This window comes from Pleurodeles waltl, chromosome 9, assembly GCF_031143425.1.
Source record: "Pleurodeles waltl isolate 20211129_DDA chromosome 9, aPleWal1.hap1.20221129, whole genome shotgun sequence".
Lineage (NCBI taxonomy): Eukaryota > Metazoa > Chordata > Amphibia > Caudata > Salamandridae > Pleurodeles > Pleurodeles waltl.
Genome location: NC_090448.1, coordinates 293,093,347 through 293,114,910, shown reverse-complemented (window position 1 = coordinate 293,114,910; position 21,564 = coordinate 293,093,347). Strand labels below are relative to the sequence as shown.

Below are 21,564 nucleotides of genomic sequence, written 5' to 3'. Positions count from 1 at the left end.
CCCTACTAGCTTGCATCACATTTTCTATGGGATCAGGATATTGGCTTGGACATTTTATTAAAACCTAAGTTTAAACACATTTGTTCCTTTTCAATTACAATTTTAACTCTGAAAATGTTCTTGGTGACAACTGCGTTTATCTGTAGAGGTTGCAAAGTTAATATACTTACTTTTTGCTTTGTAAACTACACAGAAATACTTTACATTTCTATGTCAACCCCTAGATCTATATTTGATCTATATTATGTGGAAAATATGTTCATAATTTGGAATACTTAATACTGCAGGTTTCATATATTGGATCACATGCACATTTGCATGCAGCTCTTTTGTGATTTAGGGTGGGAGGGCTTTGGAGACTTCCATTTCTCATTAGATTACACCGTGCATTTGTATTGTTAGTCTTTTGCAGGAGATTGTCTTCTGGTGGATGTGAAAGTATTAAAGCAGCATACATGTTATTTAAAAAATGTGTACATATATTTTTGAGATCTGAGATGAAGACATGTAACCCATTGTGCATTCCTACTGGAGGCATAACTCTTTCAAAAGATAAGTCAATCAAGGTTAATTGAGAGTGTTATTCTAACCATAATGTCAGGCATCAAGGTACAGAAACCCACAGTTTTTATGATTATGGAAGTGATTTAAACTATGAAACAGGAAAACTGAAATTGAGAAATAGCAGGTAGGTATGGAGTTTGCAAAATGTTGTAAACAAAGGGAGGCTCAAGATTTGTCTTGAAAGGCCGGGCATCATAGTCTTGGAGTCCTGTCTGGGCTATTACAAATGATTATAGGTTAATCTCTGAAATACAACAATGCACTGATGATAAATAGTTTTGAATTTACCATCACCTATTCTTGAGATATATAGTGAAGGACGTTCAATATGTCCTTCAATATACATATCAATATGGTTTCTGTAATACCTAAAGCCAAGTAAGGGAAAAATGACCCAACAATTTTAAGAGATCCTGTCAATTCTAACACTAACCACACATCTTGCTCTTAACCGCAGAGCATTTCCTCTGGTAACTGAAATCTTTCTTGAAACCTAGATGATAGTGGTCCCTTATCTGTACAGGACCTGCATTCTGGAATAGCTTTCTAACACTTTGTCAGCAATCACAGTAGATAGTCTTCAGAAAAGTTCTATTATTGCTGATTGGATTTTGTATACAGATAGATATAGATCCAATGTACCCTACTGGGCATTCTTCTGAGAACCTAGAAATTTTAATTACAGCTTAGATATTGAAATCATACCATGGGTAAAATGCAGACCTGTTGATTACGATAACCCTGGGCTCACTGTAGTCCAGTCTCAAGCAGCACTCAAACCCAAGCCTCTTATTTGTGTTATTAGAGGATTACATTGCTGCTTTTGTTGTTCCTTCCATGTAGTCACCCAGGCCGTACTGGCAAAGAGGGATGTGAATCAATACCGGAGGTATCTATAAACAAGCCATAACCAGTCATGTGACAATGACATCAGGCGGTATTACTGTCTCCTAATCTCCTCACATGCAAGTTATACTTCAAAAAGATATACAAATAACACCTGCAGGTTTGGTTCTTGAGAGTTGGGAATGGAATGGATACAGATGTAGGAAAATCCACATAATTCGTTTTTTTATTCTCTAATTACACAGTCTCCTTTCCTTTATAAGCTTCCTCAATCCATTATTTCGGCTCAATAGCTTCTGTTAATTTATTAATTTGTGCTAGGTGCACTAGGGCTACTAGTAAGTAACATTATTTTTCATTCCTAATCTTAAACATGCTCTATATACCGATGGGAATCATTAGGATGTAGTTCTGATTCTGATATTAAAAGGCACTCTGTTTTAGGCATACTAGGAGTCTTTAGGCATGAGGTGAATGTGGCAAATGGGGGAGAATGGGATAAAAATAAGGGTGAGGTAGTAAGTATCTTTTAATGGTATAAGGTTCACATCAATAAATATGTTAACTTTCCGAAATGGTTTCAAATGCTCTCATTAGCCTACGAGACAAAAATTAAATGACTTGAGGGAGACGTTGCTCACACATTTCCAGATTTTGCATTGCTAGTAATCTGTAGTACCATTAGGTCCTTACCAAGGTTTCTTTGACTAAACTAATAAATTGGTTTGACTCAATAAACATTAGGTTCCTGATAAGACCTGATAACAAACAGCTATATAGCTCTATTATAATGAAACACAATTTAGTCTACCCTCCCTTTTTCTATAGAACCATCCACCATAATTCATGGTCGAAGTCCAATTATCCATCACTGAGTGTAGCTGTTGCTACTCAGCAGTACTTTTGCTCCTGAAATATAGAAGCAGCGTATTTACTTAATGAACAGGGGGTTTAATATGATCCAGACTTCTAAACTTATTTCATGTAAGGCTACATAGTCCAACTTCTAGCAATTCTTTTTTAGGTGATGTCCTTGTTTTGAGACCTAATAATTCTGTGCACTGTTCTGCTTCCCCACAGCCTACAATAGCTGACTTCCTGAACTTGGCTTGGTGGACATCGGCAGCCACATGGTAAGACATATTTTAATATGTGAACATTCAATTGTTAGAGTCTTGAGAGTAAATCCTTTTTAGGTAGGGCAGAAGGGTGGCTTTGAGTCACGGCCACATAGTTCAATAATGACCTAGCTTTCTAGATTAAGGTAATGTAAAGTTTTTTGATGAAACAGTTCTAAATGAATAAGCATGTGCACGTCTAAGATAATATGTCTACGGTAAAAAGAGTTGTCAGACTAAAGGCTTAATAGCTGAGGTATAGAGGACTCCAAAAGCTTCCTAGACCAGTGATTCTTAACCTGTGGTCCGGGCACACATTGGAGTCCACAAAGCCTACCCAGGGTGTCTGCAACTGCTTAGAAAATTTAATAAAAGTAGCAGATTAATAAATTGTTTATAAGTAAAGAGGCAGAGTGTACAAGTGACATTTTTTAAAATATTCTATAGAATTTGAAATTAGAGGTTAAAATCAAATTAGTATCCTCAGATTAATTCATGAAAGTAGTGCAAGTTCATCAAACTGACTATAGCATGGACGATGAATAGCCTCAATAGAATTTAGAAAATCTCAAACCATCCATTAAAATGAACATTTAGATTTTTTTTATAATTGTTTACTAATTAAATAACATATTTCATCATTTGTATATTTGTTTGATGAATACTTTTTCTGGTTTTTTTTCTATTGTTTGCGGCTCAAATTAGCAAAAAATGTTTAGGCCATGGTCCCCGGCTCCCAGTAATTGCTCAATGTGGGGTACATGGAGTCTAGTAATGATTTAGTGGAGGTCTCCAGATTCCCAAAATGTAGTGGGGGTACACAAAAGTCAAAACATTAAGAGTTACTGCCCTGGATAAAGTATACTCATAGGGCCCACTTACTAAAGTTTCTCCGGGTGCTGCGTAATTTGATGCTAAAAATAGCATAAGTTAACTAACTGTTTTAAAAGCCCACAGGCATGGTTTTAAGTTGTTCTATGCTGTGTTAGCATCTGCCCATCCAATAGTTAAACAAGGCCTTAGGGGGCTATTGAGAGTATGACTGACAAGGCACTTCTCCAGAAACGCGGTGGAGTACTCTGTCTACCTTCCCCTTCTACTTGGAGTCAGGCAAACTGTTGTTTCCAACAGCGGAATCCTTGTGATCTCAACTAGCAGCATCCTTAGACACAAGGCCGACAGACACCGGGATGTCAGGCTAAGTACCTCAGATCATCCGCCCTCTTAAAGGTGGATTTCTGATGTACTTATTTTCCTATTCACAAATGGAAGAATAAGCCCTGTAGTCCAAACTGAAAATAAAGTTAAAAAAACCTCCATACTGTGGGAGAAAATCCGGTGGATATCAGGGTTATTAGTTGTTTGTTTTTCATGTACAAACTCCTGCTTGGTGAACTTATTTTTGGAAAATAAAGAAGACAAGCGGTTGGCTGAATGAAATATTGGGCCCAATTAACAAACCTAGAATGCTTTCAGGGGAGATGCTGCTGAGATCTATAAATAAGACAGTTGTAGTGCACCTGGCCAGCAGAGCTTATGACTTTCGCCACCCTAGCAGATGGCGGGATGCCCATCATAACACTAATTTACTCTCTAAGTTTTGTTGTCACAGAGCTTTCTAAGTATGTCTTCTTTCTGGTATATAAGTCTAACATCAATTTGGGCTGAAGATTCTGGAGCAGAAACACAATACCCAGTTCCTCAAGCACATAGTATTCTTGTCCTATGGGGACCTGTCATTTTGATTCCACTGTGAACATTTGCCTAAAGATTGACTTTCTGCTCCAGCCTAAGGGTACATGTTTTCACATTTCCAATACCCATTTTGGCTTGTTTCTCTCATTTGATTTAGGTGTTTGTCCTCACAAGCTTGAAGCTATTCCAGTAATCATTACATTAATTTTAACTGGCGAGTACACATCTGTCCCAACCTAGGGATTCCAGTAGTCATTACATCAATTTTAATAGGAGAGTACATATACATGTATTTCTTGGTTGTGCTTTACTTTACTAGTCTTGTATTGGATAATGTGCCTTCAACCCACTATTTGGAATCTATGCTCTTTTAAAGAATGGATCCAAATCACCCCATTAGATCTGACCACTTAGAGGAGTATTGCTACCTGGGTAACTAGCTCTTATCCCTGGACCCAGAGAGCCAGATTCACAAGCTAACTTACACTTTTTAGTAATTTTACACTTTTCAGTAAGTTTACAACTTTCAGTATTCACAAACTATGAGTGTAATTTATTACTAAAAAAGGTAGTAGGTCCAGCAGCACACATTGCTATCAACTGGTACTGCAGCACCCTCCCATAGAAAGTAATGGAGGCAGAGGCTTAATATAAAACTCCATAGGAAATAATGTTAACACAAATTCAATTATTCAAAATAGTTAAAAATATAAAGATTTATTATTTAATTTTAAAATATTTTAATAATCTACATTGAATACAAAATAATGTGACAGTGCGTTTTTATTAAATAATATAATTAAATTTAGCTAATTCTACACATCACTTTTAGGAATTAATGACAAATGATATTTTTTGTTTCCCTGCTTGAATACCATGTTTGATGTCATGTTCTTGATGGTGATCAACATCATTATGGTATGTGGATAAGAAGTCAAAAGAGCAAATCTACAGTTATCTATATATATACATACCTTGACAATATAGTGGTCATCGATATTCTGCACAATTTTGTTTTGTATTTTTTCACTGGATATTGTTGTAGAACATTGCCATAGGACCGTGTACGCGGTGGATGTGGAGCGAGTGTCTGCACCTCCCAAAGGACACAGGCTGCACAATCAGTGTCAAATGTTGACAGTCTATACTTTGAGAATGTGAATTGTTTGCAGAGGGCAGGCATTAACCATTCTATGTTTTGTGACCCCAACAATGGTAATAAAGGATTTCTGCCCTAAATTCCCTACCTGCTCTCACTGGATGCACTGCATGCACTGTGACCAATAGCAATCATTACAACTCAAACAAGACTTTAGTGAATTGTGAATATGGAATTTACATTGCCATTAACAGTTATACTGATATTGTGATTGCAAAGTTTTTGTGCCTTTTTACCTGTCATTTCGTATGTGATGTGTCATGCAGCCCTCTTCCTCTAAGTTGCTGGACCCTGGGTCTTCATCATCTCTGATTTGTTTACTAACCATACAAGTATTTTTGTCCGCAGGTCTTTGTTCCAGCAGTTTCTTTATGGATTTGCATATACCAGCTGGTTTCAGGCAGGTGGGTATCTTCCTTATTGCTTTATGTGGCACTGTGACATATATGCTTAATCTGTCTTCATTACCATTTCATCGAAGTATTCCCTTTGAAGTCCTAAATTTTAGATGTTCTGAAAAATATAAATTTTAAGCATAACATGATATAATTCCAGAGCCATTCATATCATTATTTAATATCATTACACCATTTGCGGACATCCTTCTGCACTCTTTCAAATTATTGCCGCAGAGACAAAGGATTCTTAAAGCTTCGCTTCTGATTTTGATGTTTTGATCTATACATATGTATGTTTCAGTTTGTTCTCTCAGTTGGGTGAATTAGATTTGATGTCAATGTTCTTACATTCCCATGTGTAAAATGGCTACCACATTTGGGCCTGTGTGTGTTTAGGTGACTTCTTTACGGCCACAACGTTAAGGAGAACTAAAGTAATGATGAAAGTCAATGCATCTGTGCCTGGTCCTGATTCCTAAAAAGCTCTGCCCATTAGTGTTACTTGAATTACAACAAATGTTAAAACAACATCATGGACTCAAACTTCTTCTTAAGCAGCTGGAACTTGTGAAAATATCCAAACAACATTTGTTTGCACAATGAGGATGCCCTAAAATGATAACACAACTTGAATGAGAAACTCGTTTCCTAATAGGCATTGGTTATCTGATATCACAAAACAACGTAGTTGTCCTGGCTTAATAAGCATTCAGAATAATAAAACCTGCTGAAGGAATTTCTCTCTCTCTCTCTCTCTCTCTCTCTCTCTCTCACACACACACACACACACACACACACACACACACACACACACACACACATATATATTTGTCTTGGGGTTAGTGCATCATCTCTGCACAGCCTATGGAATACATGATAAGGTACTCTAACGTTCTTGTGGATGATGTTTAGCTGTGCAGCCATAAATACCACATGACAGGAAGTACCCATATTCTTCTCAGAGGATCTGGAGTCCTACAACAGCAGGTGAATGTATTCTCTTCCATGACGATCAGTCCAACCACGGACATGTGGATTGAAAGAGTTTCACACAATAGCTCTGCCTTTCCCCCCTTAAATCTCCTCACAAGCTACAGAACCCCAAAAGACATCCGTATCATCAGAAATAATAAAGGTTTACAGTGAAATAAAACCAACAGGCATACTCTTGTAAAGTAACTATATTAGTTAAGGGAGATACTGTGTCAACTCATTAGTTTGCATAATCGTATAATACTCCTCATAATGGCCTCAATTCATCACTGCACTAAGTGCGATTTCAACATATGCCTAGATTTAGAATTACATTGAATAATGAGTGAATAATAGGATCATTTACCTGCATTTATTGTGTATTTTTGTAAATAAAATGTCTCCTTGTATCTGTAATTTGCAGTCCATCCAATCTTAGTTTTCTAACTGGCGTTTCCTCACTTATCTTTCCCCAATTTTACTGTAGATTTATTTTCCTTATTCATCCTATCTGAAATGGTCGACAACGGTGCATGTGACAACATATTGTTGGTGTGAGCTAGGTGGTAATCAGACCATGTCTACAGTGATTTTTTACTTTTTACCTGAAGTAATAAGATAACCATACATTTCTCTCAATAATGACCTCACGTTTTGACAGCGTGTTTCCATTAAAATTACGAACAGGCCAATCTTTTCTCTAATAACACCAAAAGTTGAGGTGTTCTCAGATTTCCTCTCTGATTCATAATTGTAACTAGTATGCATATGAGAATGATTCAGCCGTGTTGTGGTCATGTGGCTTTGATGATCTTTTTGCTCTGAAACAGATGATGTTACAGCAGAAAACATGGAAACTCGTGAGACGAGTTGTGTGATGAAGCAAACTCAGTACTACTTCGGCAGTGTGAATGCCACCTACAACTCTATGATCGACTGCGGGAACTGTTCCAGGTAAGATGTTTAGGATCCTGAGTAAAGAGAAAAGCAAGAAACCCAAATATCTAACTTCAAGGATTTCTTATCAGCTAGCCAGAGGAACATCCCATCTGTAAATGATGAATGTGTGAACAGTCAGGAATACCAACAAGTAAGTTGACATGAATGAGGGAACATATGTTACCTAGGAGTAGCTAATCATCAATCTGAAAGGGAAGACATTTCAATAAAGGAAGCCTTAAGTCATCAAACAGATGGCATCCAATTCAGAATACAGAGGACTTCTGGAATTGTAGTACTGTTCAACCTGTTGGTTACTAAGGAGGCTTCTCAACTGCTATGGAGAGGATGGATCTCAAATATGACACCAATTTGTTGTATAAACCTCATGCTGATGCAAGGGAGCCTGAAGGGATGCACAGCTAACTGTGAACAGAGAAACTGTCCTCTGGCTGTTGTTACTTGGATGAGAGAGGAACTCTAACACATGTGAGGATCAAAGAAATGAGAATTGGTCTTCAGTATATTGTTATACTTGTGTGTTCGTCTTGACTCATTTTGCATTACTCTGGTGAAAGTATAACACATTTCATTCTTCATGTATGTTTATTTACAATAACCTCAATGCTTTTCAGTTAGCCAATACACTTCATCAGAAGGTTTCAATTAGAATGAGGAGTCAATAACTAACGATCTGTTGAATAAACAAATAACAACCTGAAATGAACCAAAAATGAATCGTAAGATAGTGATGGCTGAGGGAAACAATTATGTGCATTCATTAAGGACCAGTATTGAGATGACAACTCACCAACCAGTGCCACATTTCCGCATATGTTGTGAGTGTGGTTTGAATTGTTTAGTCCAGACTTTAACCAGAGAGTCTCTCCCATGGGCATGCGCAATGTAAATAGCACACTAATTGAACCTACACCTCAGAAAGCAACAACAAACATATGAAGTGCATTTATGGACTTAGGCTTCCATTATTATAGCCGAAGCAACGTCTTTCCTTGCTTAGAATTGACTTACCGGTTCATTCAAACACTTCTTCCTATTTGTAATCCATGGAGCGGCATTATTTTGAGATGTATTACCAATAAATATTGAGCGATTTGAAAGGGAGACACAATTAGATACCGAACTTTCTATATTCTTGTTATTTTATTTATGGTTACCTACTTTCAGTTTCTATCTGGTGTGACTTCAAGGAGGTTTTCAGTGCTACCCTTCGTTTAAAAATGGTGTTTAAAGGTGTTAAAATCACTGGTTATCTGGGTTTGCAATCGTTTATTGCTGAAAAAAATCGTGAGGATGGTATTTTTTCAGTACTTAATATAGCCTTATAGTCCGCTGATGAGGGCTATACTAGTTGTTAAGGCCCTTTATTAGAAACGGCCTTTAACAACTATTAGAACATTGGAAGTTGGCAGCTCCATTGAAATCAATGGAGTGCTGCGGGCTTTTACTGGCCGGTAAAAGCCTGCATCGCCAACATTCCAATGTTCGCTTTGTTCACAGCAATAGCTGTGAACAAAGCCTCACGGAGCCCGAGGGGATCTTAATCCCCTCGGGCTCCGTGAGTAATTTGTTTCATTTAATAGAACATTCTGCCCTGAGTGGCAGAATGTTCTAATAGCCTTAGAACCCGTCGCAGCGGGCTCTACCGGCTATTAAAGGCCCTTTCCCTTGTTAAATGCCCTCGCCTTCGGCTCGGACATTTAAAGCGGGAGCGGGCCTTTCATAGCCGGTAGAGCCCGCTACAGCGGGTTCTAAGGCTATAATATAGTCCTAGGCAGAAGGGTTAGAAGCCTATTAGAACACTCCAGCCTCTGAGGGTAGAATGCTCTAAATTAAAAACGGAGAATCAGAAAAACAAACATTGGAATGTTGGAACAGAAGGCTTACACATTATTAGTTCTGAGTCACTTCATTGTCTTCAGTGGAGCGCTCAACATTCTGTCCTTAGTTCTTCGGACCTTCTCTCCTGTATCTCCCTCTTTACTTCAAATCTTTCCCTAACTTTAATCTGCTTATTTGTATAGTCTCTTTTTCTTTCTCATACCTCCCTGCCTGCCTTGTTTCCCAGCTATCGGTCTCTTCTGCCCAGCATGCCAGTCCCACCCCACGTGAAGGATGTGCATGGCTGAAGAATTGTGTGCACCTCATTAAGCCTTGATTGCAGCAGCTAAAAGGTTAATGGTGCGCGCATTTAACAGACCATCTGCCTGCTCTTTTCCTCAGTAAAATGGCATTGATCGGTTCCATTATCTTAATGTATGGGAATGAGCTGATCCTTTTTGACCTAACTCCCATAGATTTCAAGCGCTATCGGAATGAAATTTATCATTATGTGACTTCACATTTTTTAAGGTTATTGTGTTTAAAAGTTCTGCCATTCAGAGGTTCTTTCTAATTGAGTGCTTGACCATAAAACAATTGTTAATATAAAAATCTATGTCTACCCACAAAAAGTGTTTTCACATCATCTAAGTGATATGGATCATTCAAGTAATGGAGTGGAAAGGCCTTGGCCCGTGGTGGCGGCTTACGTTTCTTTTATAAATCGCTAGGCAAAATGCCATTTTAAGCATTTGATTCATGTTTATATTGTAAAATCCCTTTGACATTATTATTCGCATTACAAGATCTACCTTATGAGTCATGGCCCATTTTACAACAAATAGAAGGAAAAATATCACTTAAGCTTTGCTCTTTAAGGCATTCTGTTCCGGCTTTAGCAGGAGACTGAGAAATGTAATCATGCTTTGCAGCTCTTTCAAATTACTGAAGAATATCTCCAGTGCTCGTCTTACTCAGTTTAAATAGGCACTGAAAAGGCCAATATTATGTGTGAGTTTTAAAGTAAACCTAGTACATTGTTCAAAGTTAAAACATATATCTCAGGATACGAGAATTAGCTAATAAAATGCAAATATATTTAGACTTCTCACTAGACCATACTTTAACAAGCACTGTAAGAGGAGTTTAGTTGGGTCTACACATAGTCAAAAAAAATATTCTTTCTATGAGAATGAACCACAAAGTGTAAATCATATGGCGCATGACTACACTGCTTTAAGGCTGCCTTTTACCAGGTTCCTACACCGGTTAGTTTTAAAGTACACAGTCACATCAACGAATGTATTTACGTTACTAGTGCCAGCCAAAATGAGCATTTTATTTTTTAAGAGCTTTTTTTATATATACTTATTTTACTACTATATATGTGTTATCTGGTCAGTTTCTATTGTATTTGTTGGTCTCGGTCAAATTCTAAATCAATAAAGTGAAATTTCTTGGATTGATCAGTCTAATAAAGATTTTCTACTTAGGACACGGTGTGTATATTGGGGGTGTTTGGGGGCTCCATAATTTTTTTTAAATGGTCTTTATTGAATTTCTCATGATACTAGCTGTAGGTATAACAAACAATTGATGCACATATTAACATCATAATGTCGTTGTTAATATTATCAGATCATTAAATCCCCAACTGCCCCATTCTCCCTACCCGCTGTTCTTCTGACAGGTCTCATAATAAACAGTAGGTAATAATCTTTCATGGGTGTATTATGAAGCAGTGTTAGGCATCATGTGTTGTACAGCTGGATCTCACCTGTACCCTTCCACTGTGGTGTCAATAGGGCCCTTGGGAGCATCACACTGCTGGCTCTCCCGAAGAGGCGGTGTCTGGGTGTTCTGTCAAATCAGACAGCATGGCTGCTCAGACTCGTAGTCCGTCCTCTAACTTTCTCATCAGTTGTGCACATGTTTCATGCTTATGTCTTCAGCGGTTGCCCATTCAGTAACATCCCAGAGGCATTCTGAATGCCTCGGGTCTCCGATCCCAACCATCTAATAGCTATGCAGCATTTAATAGACACAGTAAGATAAACTTTCTGCTAAGTTTTTCATGAGAAGAGGAGAGGATCAGACCTAGCAGTAACTTCTTCTTGTACGCTGAATGTTCCACCATGCGGCTCTATTAATGTCTTTCAACCCAATTTGCCAGTAGGGTATCAATGTTCCACACCGCCATACCATGTGGATAAAAGTCATCTCTATCCCTCACATCGTGGACAGCCATGACTATGGGTAGTGTATACAGTATTTTAGTGTCTTGGGAGAAAAGTAAGTTTGGTGAACATAGTCTTCATGTAATAACTTAAATCTGGTGCTAGAGCTGACCATCTTCACGCCCTTGTGTACCCATGTCCTGTCTTTCGGGGCATTGGAGTCCCCCAGTTTACCCTCCCATTTGGCCTAAACACAGAGCATCCCAGTTGGAATGTCTGCTCACACGGCTTTGTAGATGTTAGAGATAAGTCTGCATCCTCCTGCCATGCTCAGTACTATCTCTAGTGTATGGGATTGCAGTGCATTGGATTGCAGTGTACTGCAGTGGGCTCTGAAATGGCGACCAGAGGTCCCGGGCTGTTGCTGAGATCTTTGCATAGTGCAAATTTGGCCCATTCCCAGTGTAAAGGTTTCTATGGTGTCCTCCCTTGTAATACATTTTCCTACAGGGTATAGGTCCCTTAATATATTACAGCCCACGTCTTTCCATTTCTGGACGGACATAGATTCTGTTATTTTTAAAAAGGTTAGAAGGGGCCATATTCGGAATATCTAAAGCATAAAGTGCTCTCCACCGTACATGTGTGACCACCCCTTCCCACAGTTCACATGCCTGGCAGACTATGTAAGGTGTGTCTGTGAGCATGAAGAGGAGGGGCAACAGTAGGCACCCTTGCCTCGTTCCCCTGTGTAGTGAGAAGGCTATGGACACCTCCCTTCTAGACTTCACTCTGTCACGTACGACAACATACAGTAGCTAGTCCCACTGTATATATATATATATATATATATATATATATATAGGTTCCATGCCCTTCTTCTGCAGCACCTACCACAGGTAATTCCAGTCTAATGAGTTGAATGCTTGCTCGATAGTTAGTAGGGCCAAGGCATAAGCATCCTGGCATAACTGTGAAACGTGATACACCAGCGAAAGTCATCTTAAATTATGGAGCGTACTCCACTGAGGGATAAACCCTGACTGGTCCTGTTGAATTAGACTTGGAAGAAGAGGGAGCAGGCATACCACCAATACATTACTAAGGAGTTTGACGTCTATGTCTATGTAGACCTCTAACAATCTGTCTATCATTTGGTCTAAATAACGGCAGTAGAATTCAGCGGGTAGTCCGTTGCTGCCCAGTGTCTTTGCGGTTTTTATGTTCCTAATCACCACAACAATCTTTTCCCGGATGATGGGTTTATCTAGCAGATCCCTGTTTTGTTAGGATCAAACAATGGGAGTGGAAGTTCTGCTACGTATCCATGTAGGCAAGTCTCCAATCCCCCTCCCTGCATGGCATAAGTTGAACTGAGATGGAGCTCGAAGTCCAGATTGATGGCACTCTAGTTGAAAACCAGGGACACCTTAGCAGTAAGGATAGACACTGTTGGAACCTGTTGGGCCTCCTGCCTAGTCAGCCTGGCATGCATCGCCCCAGTTTTATCATCATCTGCATGTAACCATTGGCGATATGCTGTACAAATATGTTTTTCAAGACGGCGTCAAACATCAAGTACCAGCTTACGACCCTCCCACCAATCTTCCTGTCTTTCTGAGCGTGTGTGCAATTCTTTCTCTAAGGTGGCTAGATCTTTTTCTTGTTCCTGAATGCCCCTGTTTAGTTGTTGTCTCAGCCCGTATTGTGTTCTTAAGCACATGCACCTTGAGTACCACCCAGGCTAATGCTCTGAAACTTGCAGATTCCCAGTTCTCATCAAAATAGGGTGATAGTGATCCTTGGATTGTAGCTCGAAAAGGGGGGGTTGTGGGGGTCTGACAATGCCTCGGCTGTCAATCTCCACTGAGGGATTGCGGTGCGTCCCCACACAAAGCTCAACACCAGGGAGTGGTCTGGTATGTATCAGGGTAGATCAAAAATCTCTTGAACTTCCTGTGCCAGGCGGTTTAAAACTAGACAGTAGCCCAGTAAGCTGTGGGTGCCAGCTGCGGGCGTATAGCAGCAATACATTTTCTCCAATGGTTGTTTCTCCCACCACACATCTAGAAGGTGGAGGCCCTGCATTGTGCTGTATAATGTTCTAGTCATGTTGGGTTTAGTATGTTGTCTGGGCAGATCTCTATCGATTATCCAGTTGAGGACGCAATTAGTCACCCGCCAATATAATGTCATCAAGGTCCTGTGAAAAAGCTGTGGTCACTGTGGCATAGAAGTTCGGTAGTTAATGTTCGGCACATATAGGTTTATATAACAGAGTTCATGTCTGTTTAGATAGCCATGCAAGATGACATATTTACCCTGCATGTTGAAGACATGACTTCTGTAATGAAAGGGAACCCCCGGAGCTACCCGAATACGTGTACCTTGGGCAAACTCCGAATAAGAAGTGGCAAAGAGTTGTCCCCTCCAATTCTTATGGAGAGAGAATACAGTCTCCCATACATGTGTGGCTTGTAAGAATGCTATTGACACCTTATAGCATTTGATGGGTGCATTGGTACTCACAGTCTGGCAGTCAAAGCTCAAGCAAGACCCTAATCTGTGCTATTGCACGCCTTATCAGAATCACTTTGACACCTCTAGAATGAGCCTCTGGAGTCCGGGAGGGTGCCATCCAAACACACCACGATTCTCCCCGGCGACCGTATTCCATCCAGGTTTCTCCTGCGGTTAGTCTGCCAACTGGTGCAGGCAGATTTTCTCTGAGTACTTGGCATCATGAGTCTCCACGCACCTCCCTTCAGAGTTTCCAGCCACTTGCTGGCCTCCCCTGGTCAAAGAAAAGTACTCTTCCCTTGTGGAGAACATGCAGTTTCACTGGTAAGATTAGGCTATATTTCATTCTTTTCGTTACCGATTTAAAAGTCCTCCACATTTTTTGGAACTTTTGTGTGTGTACTAGGAATATTAAGATGGGTTTCCCCTTGAACAGCCACGGGTCTTGCATCTGGACATGCTGGAATATAGTGTCCTGGTCATGGAAATTGAACAAACAAGTGATCATGGCTCTTCGGAGGCACCCAGTTTTGGCCGGGAGGCCAGACCCCTATGTGCCTTCTCAATAGTAAAGACAGATGGTTGGTTTCTGGAAGACAGAGACTGTACCACGAAGGGTCTGTCTGTCTTGCTGCAGCGCATCCAAATTCTGTTCCTATGCAATGACCCAGTCCACCATCTTACAAAGATAAGCATACAGCAAGGTGATGTTGATTGTCACAGAGTCGATTTTTGTGACCAGCTCAGCTCTCGGGCTCTGTATTGCCACCATTAGATCTGTAAGTGTTGGAGCAGTGTGCGTCGCCATTGCACCTTCTCCCACTGGACCCTTTGCCACATTTCCCTTAAGTGGCCCTTTGAGTTGCTTGGCGTGGGTGTAGTTCACAATCTTGTTAGGTTGGGCAAGTTTAGTCAGCTTGTCTTTTCCTATGGCAGTATGAGTATCAGTATCGGATTAAGATGCCATTCAGCCGCACTCTCAATCACAGCTCCCTTATCCTCTGGTCCCACTGGCTTCTCAGGGGGACATCTCAACACCAAGTGATCCAGACACCCAACCCCCACAGAACAGGCCAGAGGGAGCGCACCCGAGAAGGGCGACAAGAACCCCCACCTGTATGAGAGCAGAAGAGACGATCTTCCTGTGCCAAAGGCCACATCAGCAGTCCCCAGTCACCTCAGTGAGGGGCAGCCAGCAGTGAGTCCCCACTTGTAGCCACATCTCCAAGAGGGATAGCCACAGTGCAGGTAATAAGGGGAGCTTGATTCAATGCATGTGGGTGCACCAGGAGTTTCTGGGTCAGGAGCGAAATATCACTGCATTGAATGCTGTCCAAGATGTGCCCCAACGCTCACGGCCAGCATGCCCAGAGTACCTCACCTGCTTTGCTGTGAGGTGGTAAAGCGTGTAATGTCACCCACCGGGGATGTCGCAATGTGTGCAACCCGGTGGCCGATCACCACCACCCAACACAATGTCCAAAGGCCCCTGGAGCCGTCAAGCATCAGCCATGTTTGCAATTGGGATGCAGACAGCCACCTACGGGGTGTCCCCAGCTCCTCACCTTCAGCTGTGGCCCCTGCACCAGGACCAGTGGCGAGCACACAGGCAACACACGGGGCGAGGCCAAAGGCCATGCTGTTCCAATCGACCCAAGGCCCAGGTGGGGTGAACTTACTCAGGCCGCTCACCACACAGGTTTCAGGTGAGCCCCATCTCAGCCTCGCCTACATCTCTACACACTGCCTGCAGGAATCCTCACAACCCACAACAAGAGAGCCGTAGCAGTGGGACTCTTTGAATCAGGTATGGTAATCCTTCTAACCCAGACAAGCATCAGTGGCCAGCCCAAAGTGGAGTCATGGTGTCCAGCGCAGCTCAAGTCTCTTTGTGAGTTGTGGTGCAGCCGGCACTTTGGATTGGATTTTGGGGGTGCAGTCATGCTGTTGCAGGCATCTTTGTTGCAATGTGGGTATTAAGACAACCCTAGGTGGGTCCTGATAAATGCATGATAACGGTACATGCCGGCAGGAGCGCAAGTGCGCCATTAAGGGGTGTCAAGTTGGCCTGTTGCCTGACCACGCCTTGGTGCTCCTTATTGGCAAGCCAATGTCATCTTGCCCTGTTCTTTGTCTTAAGATGCCAAGAAAGGATTAAGCTAATAAATATGTTAATAATGTGCAATCTATCCTTATTCATGCACTCCCATTGCATAAAGAGAAGCTTTCTAAGGGATTAAATATGCATAATGTTGGCTATATGGCCTTTGGTGACAGTGGGCTGTGCTGCTGTATGAAAAAACAGCTGAAGGTAACAAAGAAATGTCATGATCTGCAGGAGGCCTTTGCTTTGTAGGCCTCACTGTGAATTCAGCCTGGTATTACATAGGAGAAGACAAAGTCAATTTTGTGTATATATGTATATATATATATATATATATATATATATATATATATATATATATATATATATATATCCTCCAACTCTCCTCCAAATAACAGGAGACCCAGGACACCTCCAAGGTGCAAATCAATTTATTTCGATACCAATGTGGTCTTGTGGTGTCGTTTTATTGATGACATTTTTGTAATTTGGAGGGGTAATGAAGAAGCAGCTATGCAATTTGTGCGAGATCTGAACACCAATGAGTGCAACCTAAGATTTACTGAGCATTTGGATTCAAAGTGTATAGAGTTCCTCGATGTGGAAATTTCTGTGAAGGGCAGTAGATTAGTGTCCAAATTGTATAGGAAAGCAACAGCCGGCAATAGTCTACTAAGTGCTCACAGTGCACATCCGGGGACTCTAATACGGAGTATTCCGTTTGGAGAATTGTTGAGAGCCCGGAGGAACTGTAGCGAAGAAGCTGATTTTCACCAAGAGTGTAATGTGATGTGTGAAAGGTTCAGGAACAGAGGCTATGGGGCTAAAGTGATCGATCAAGCCAAACGCAAAGTGGTGACATTAAGTAGAGATGATGTTTTGTATGGAACTAATAGAAGGCAAGAGAAGGAAAGTGAGTCCATTAGATTCATTACAACCTATAGTAATCAGTCATGCAAAATACGCTCACTACTTAGTAAGAGTTGGCATATCTTGCAAACGGACCCTGTTTTGACAGACTGGATCAGTGATAATCCCCAAATAACCTTTAGGAGAAATAGATCTCTCAAGGACAATTTGTGCCGCAACGAGATAACATCAGTAGGACGGATACAGAATACGGGAATGGAAGGTTTCTTCTGTTGTATGAAGTGTAAAGCCTGCAAGACCAGCAATAGTTGCAGGACATTATATGTTCCAGGAAGGTTAGAGAGCTTTGTAATTAGAGGTAATTACAATTGCAATACATCTTACTGTGTGTACTGTCTGATATGCCCATGTGAAAAATTGTATGTGGGCAGCACGATACATAATGCAAAGAAAAGAGTTCTAGAACATAGACGAGCCATTAGAAATCAGGATAAAAACTATCCAGTAGCTAGGCACTTCTTCAGCCATCATTTTGGCAATGAGAATCTGCTGAAATTTGTAGTTATAGACCAAGTAAGGATGAACAAAAGGGGAGGCGATAGAGAGAGATTGCTACGTGTTTTAGAGTCTAAATATATAATAGACTTCGAAACGTTGGAACCTGTAGGGCTAAATTCGAGTGAGGAGCTGAGCATCCATCTAGGGTAATCGATACTTTGTTTGGTGGGTGGTCATCTGATACAGAATGTGAAGTAGGGGTGATTTTTTGAATCCTATTGGATTCTTAGTAGAAGGGTACAGGTGTTGGGGTCTATAAGGTTTCTACTATAGAAGAATTTGTTTGTCTACCCACTTGGGTAGAGAAGTTCCATATACCAATATGAGATTCCCCAAAAATATGAGATCCCCCAAAAGTTTTGTGTAGGTGTACTGGTCTATTTGGATGGTATAGGATGATATGTAATGAATTCAAGCATAGTTAATAATGTTCAGGATTTAAGTGATATATTGAATTTTAAAATTTTGAAAACATTCATAGTTAACAAACTTTTACAATGCAATGAATTATTCTATTTACAATTTTTGTATTTTGGCAATTGAATTCTACTTTATTTATTGTGTGAATTATGATATCACATTAATTTAAAGATTCTGATGGATTTGAATAATAATTTGAGTTGTATTTTGATAGGACTATGGTACAAACTACTGTGAAACTTATTTATAGATGCACTTTAAGATGGCCGCCACATTTTGTGTCTTTTGGTGGGGATTTAAGATGTTGTCTGTTTTTTATGTCTAGGATTGCATGGTTTTTAACTTGGGGCACTGTAACAATGATGTATCCATGAGTAAGGCTGCTGCCGAAACGCGTTGGATTTGTGTGCTGAAATAAATTGATTTGCACCTTGGAGGTGTCCTGGGTCTCCTGTTATTTGGAGGAGAGTTGGAGGATTTATTAGGGCCTCTCGGAGCCCACCCGGGACCGCTGTGTGGTGTTCCTGCAGTCCGAGTGTTTATGTGAATTATATATATATATATATATATATATATATATATATATATATTAAAAGGGGAGGGGGCCATGTGACAACCCTCCCCGAGCCTTACTAGGGCCAGGGAACTATCCCTGTTGGCCTTATTCTAAGGGGAGGTGGGCGAGCAGCCCTCCCTTCTTGAGCATTATTATGCTTGGGGGACCTCATTTCTCCGGGGCTGTATCTTATTGAAAAGGGCAGGGGCTGGTGGCTGCCTACCCCGAGCCTTCATAGGACCAGGGGACCCCATCCCCTGGGAACAAAGGCAGTAAAAAAGGGGAGGAGGAGCCACATGCCTATGAAGAACATAGGACAAACAAAGGCACAAACCTTAACCCCACATCTGTCTGTTTGTGCACACACTCTGTAATCCTAGATTTCTTCAGTCATTTGAAGCTGTGGGATCAATGGCAGTGCTCTCAGTGTAGCAGTTGCTACCGATAGCGAATACTGGCTCCACCTTTTGACATTACACTTAAAGCAATACAAAATACACTAAAATTATATTACTTGTAGTTAACAAAGTTAAATGAAAAAAATGAAACTAAGGGGTACTAATTAAAATACCACTAGAAAAATACAAATGTTGGGTATTAGTCAAAAAGAAAATGATAAAATAAGTTTGAACAATTAAAACAGCAAATGTGACACAATTTTCTTTTTTTTAAATGAAATCTAAAGGAATTACTGAGATGATTTTGGAGCTGAATGTAAGAGAAAGATGCTGAACAAACAGAGAAAGCTAAATAGTGAAACTGACAGAAAGATGAAGAATGTATCAAATCAAATACCAAATAAATAGGATAAAAAGAGGGAATGAGCAAGCCAACTAAATGTAGATGAAAAGTAATAAAGAATATACAAAAAAGAGAAGATATAAAGTTTAGGAACAGAATGTGGTTGTTCTTACTGGATTGTCTGTCTCTTCTACTAAAAAGCTAAAACCTGGGGACATGATCAAGCAACCTATTTGTAGATGATTTTATAGCAAATGGTTTGTCTGCCCAAATCTTTTTTTAGCAATTCTGATTGAAAAATGTCAAACAAAATATTTACTAGCTGCCCTACAGTAACCAAAACTCTGGTTCTGAAACGGCCTAATGTTTTAGTGCAAATGATTGACTCTTTTCGGTCAACCTGAATTATAGTAATGTTTGTGCCTTACCACCAGAATCTACAATATACTTAATTGCAAATTGATATGGCTGTTTTCTTTGGCTGAAAGGTTTGACCCTTGCAAACTCCAGGAAATTATTTATACCTTTTCACCAATTCTGGCAGAGAAATACCCAAAGCTATTTTGTGCTTTTGTTCTGCAGAATGCGTGGCCAGATTTGCCTCTTATTTCACTTAAAAGCCAGCCCCATTTTACAAACCCATGCTCACTTAGCATTTAGATGTTTATCTTTTGCATCTGAAAGAGACTTCTAGTTGCAGATTCCTTACCTTAGAATTTCCTTAGGCATCAGACTGGATCTGGAGATTTTTCTTTGAGTAGTACCCTTGCGCGCCGTCAGGTGGCGTCGGTCGACTCCGCGTCCGTTGTTGGCGTCGTGGTCTCCATGATGACTTTGGGGACGTATATAGGCGCCGCCTTGGCGCAGGGACGTCAGTTTCTTATCACGGCTTTCCACACCAAAGCGCGGAGCCATGAACACTGAAAATGGTGTGCCAAAACTAAGGCCCTGAAAGGGGAATCCCTGTTCATAGAAATCAGTTCACAAGCGGGTAGGATGGGTGGGTCAGTATGGAATCTGCAACTAGAATATGTCTCTACCAGATAAATCATTACCAAAGGTAAGTAACTTGTTCATCTGATAGAGACTTCTAGTTACAGATTCCTTACCTTAGAATAGATAACCAAGCAATACCATCCTCAGTGGTGGGCTGTGAACCAAGATCATACTAGGAAGTCCTGCAGGACTGAACGACCAAAGTAGCCGTCACTGCGGATCTGACGGTCCAGGCAGTAATGCTTTGTAAACATGTGCAGGGAAGCCCACGTTGCTGCTTGACAGATATCCAGGAAAGGAACTCTGCATGCTAACTCTTTGGTAGCAGCAGTTGCTCTGGTGGAGTGAGCACACAAGCACTCAGGGAGTTGCTTCTTAGCCAAAGCATAGCACATTTTGATGCAAAGTAGTACCCATTGTGAGATAGTATGCTTTTGCACTCCTTCCCCTTCTTCGTACCCACATATCTAATAGAGTTGATCGTCCATCCGGAAATCTTTGGTACGATTGAGGTAGAACGCCAACGCTCTTTTTGGATCCCGACAGTGTAGTCTCTCCGCTTCATGAGAAGGATGTGGGGGTGCATAAAAAGTAGGCAGGGTGATGAATTGGCCTACATGAAAAGGTGTGACTACTTTGGGAAGGAAGGAGGCCCTCTTGCAGAGCACCACTTTGTCAGGGAAAATAGACATAAAAGGGGGCTTTGAAGAAAGAGCCTGAAGCTCACTCACTCTGTGAGCAGAGGTGATGGCAACAAGAAATGCAGTTTCAAGAGTAAGGAGCCACAAAGGCTCAAAGGGAGCACACATCAAATAAGTAAGAACAAGATTGAGGTCCCACTGAAGCATGATAAGTGGAGTGGAAGGAGACAAATGGGTGAGCCTCTTAGGGAATCTACCCACAATAGGAGACTTAAAAAGTTAAGGCTGGTCTGGCAATCTAAGAAAGGCTGAGATAGCTAATAAGTAACCTTTAAGAGTGCTCCATTGATTATACTATGCCTAATGGGTTGACCTGCAAGTTGAGCAGCAAAGTGTAGTTGTCTACTCAGCTTCCTCTATGTCATAATCGATGTCCTGAAGAAAGCAA

The 21,564-nt window shown here is 40.7% G+C and overlaps 1 protein-coding gene across 2 annotated transcripts in view; it reads left to right on the top strand.

Annotated features, from left to right (window-relative positions):
• CACNA2D2 (calcium voltage-gated channel auxiliary subunit alpha2delta 2) overlaps nucleotides 1-21,564 on the top strand; it is a 1,401,889-nt gene that overhangs the window by 1,365,818 nt on the left and 14,507 nt on the right. For both annotated transcript variants that reach the window (XM_069206762.1, XM_069206763.1), the window contains 3 exons: nucleotides 2,491-2,543; nucleotides 5,731-5,786; nucleotides 7,583-7,706. In XM_069206762.1, the coding sequence (XP_069062863.1) occupies nucleotides 2,491-2,543; nucleotides 5,731-5,786; nucleotides 7,583-7,706 (233 nt within the window). The remainder of the gene's footprint in view (nucleotides 1-2,490; nucleotides 2,544-5,730; nucleotides 5,787-7,582; nucleotides 7,707-21,564) is intronic.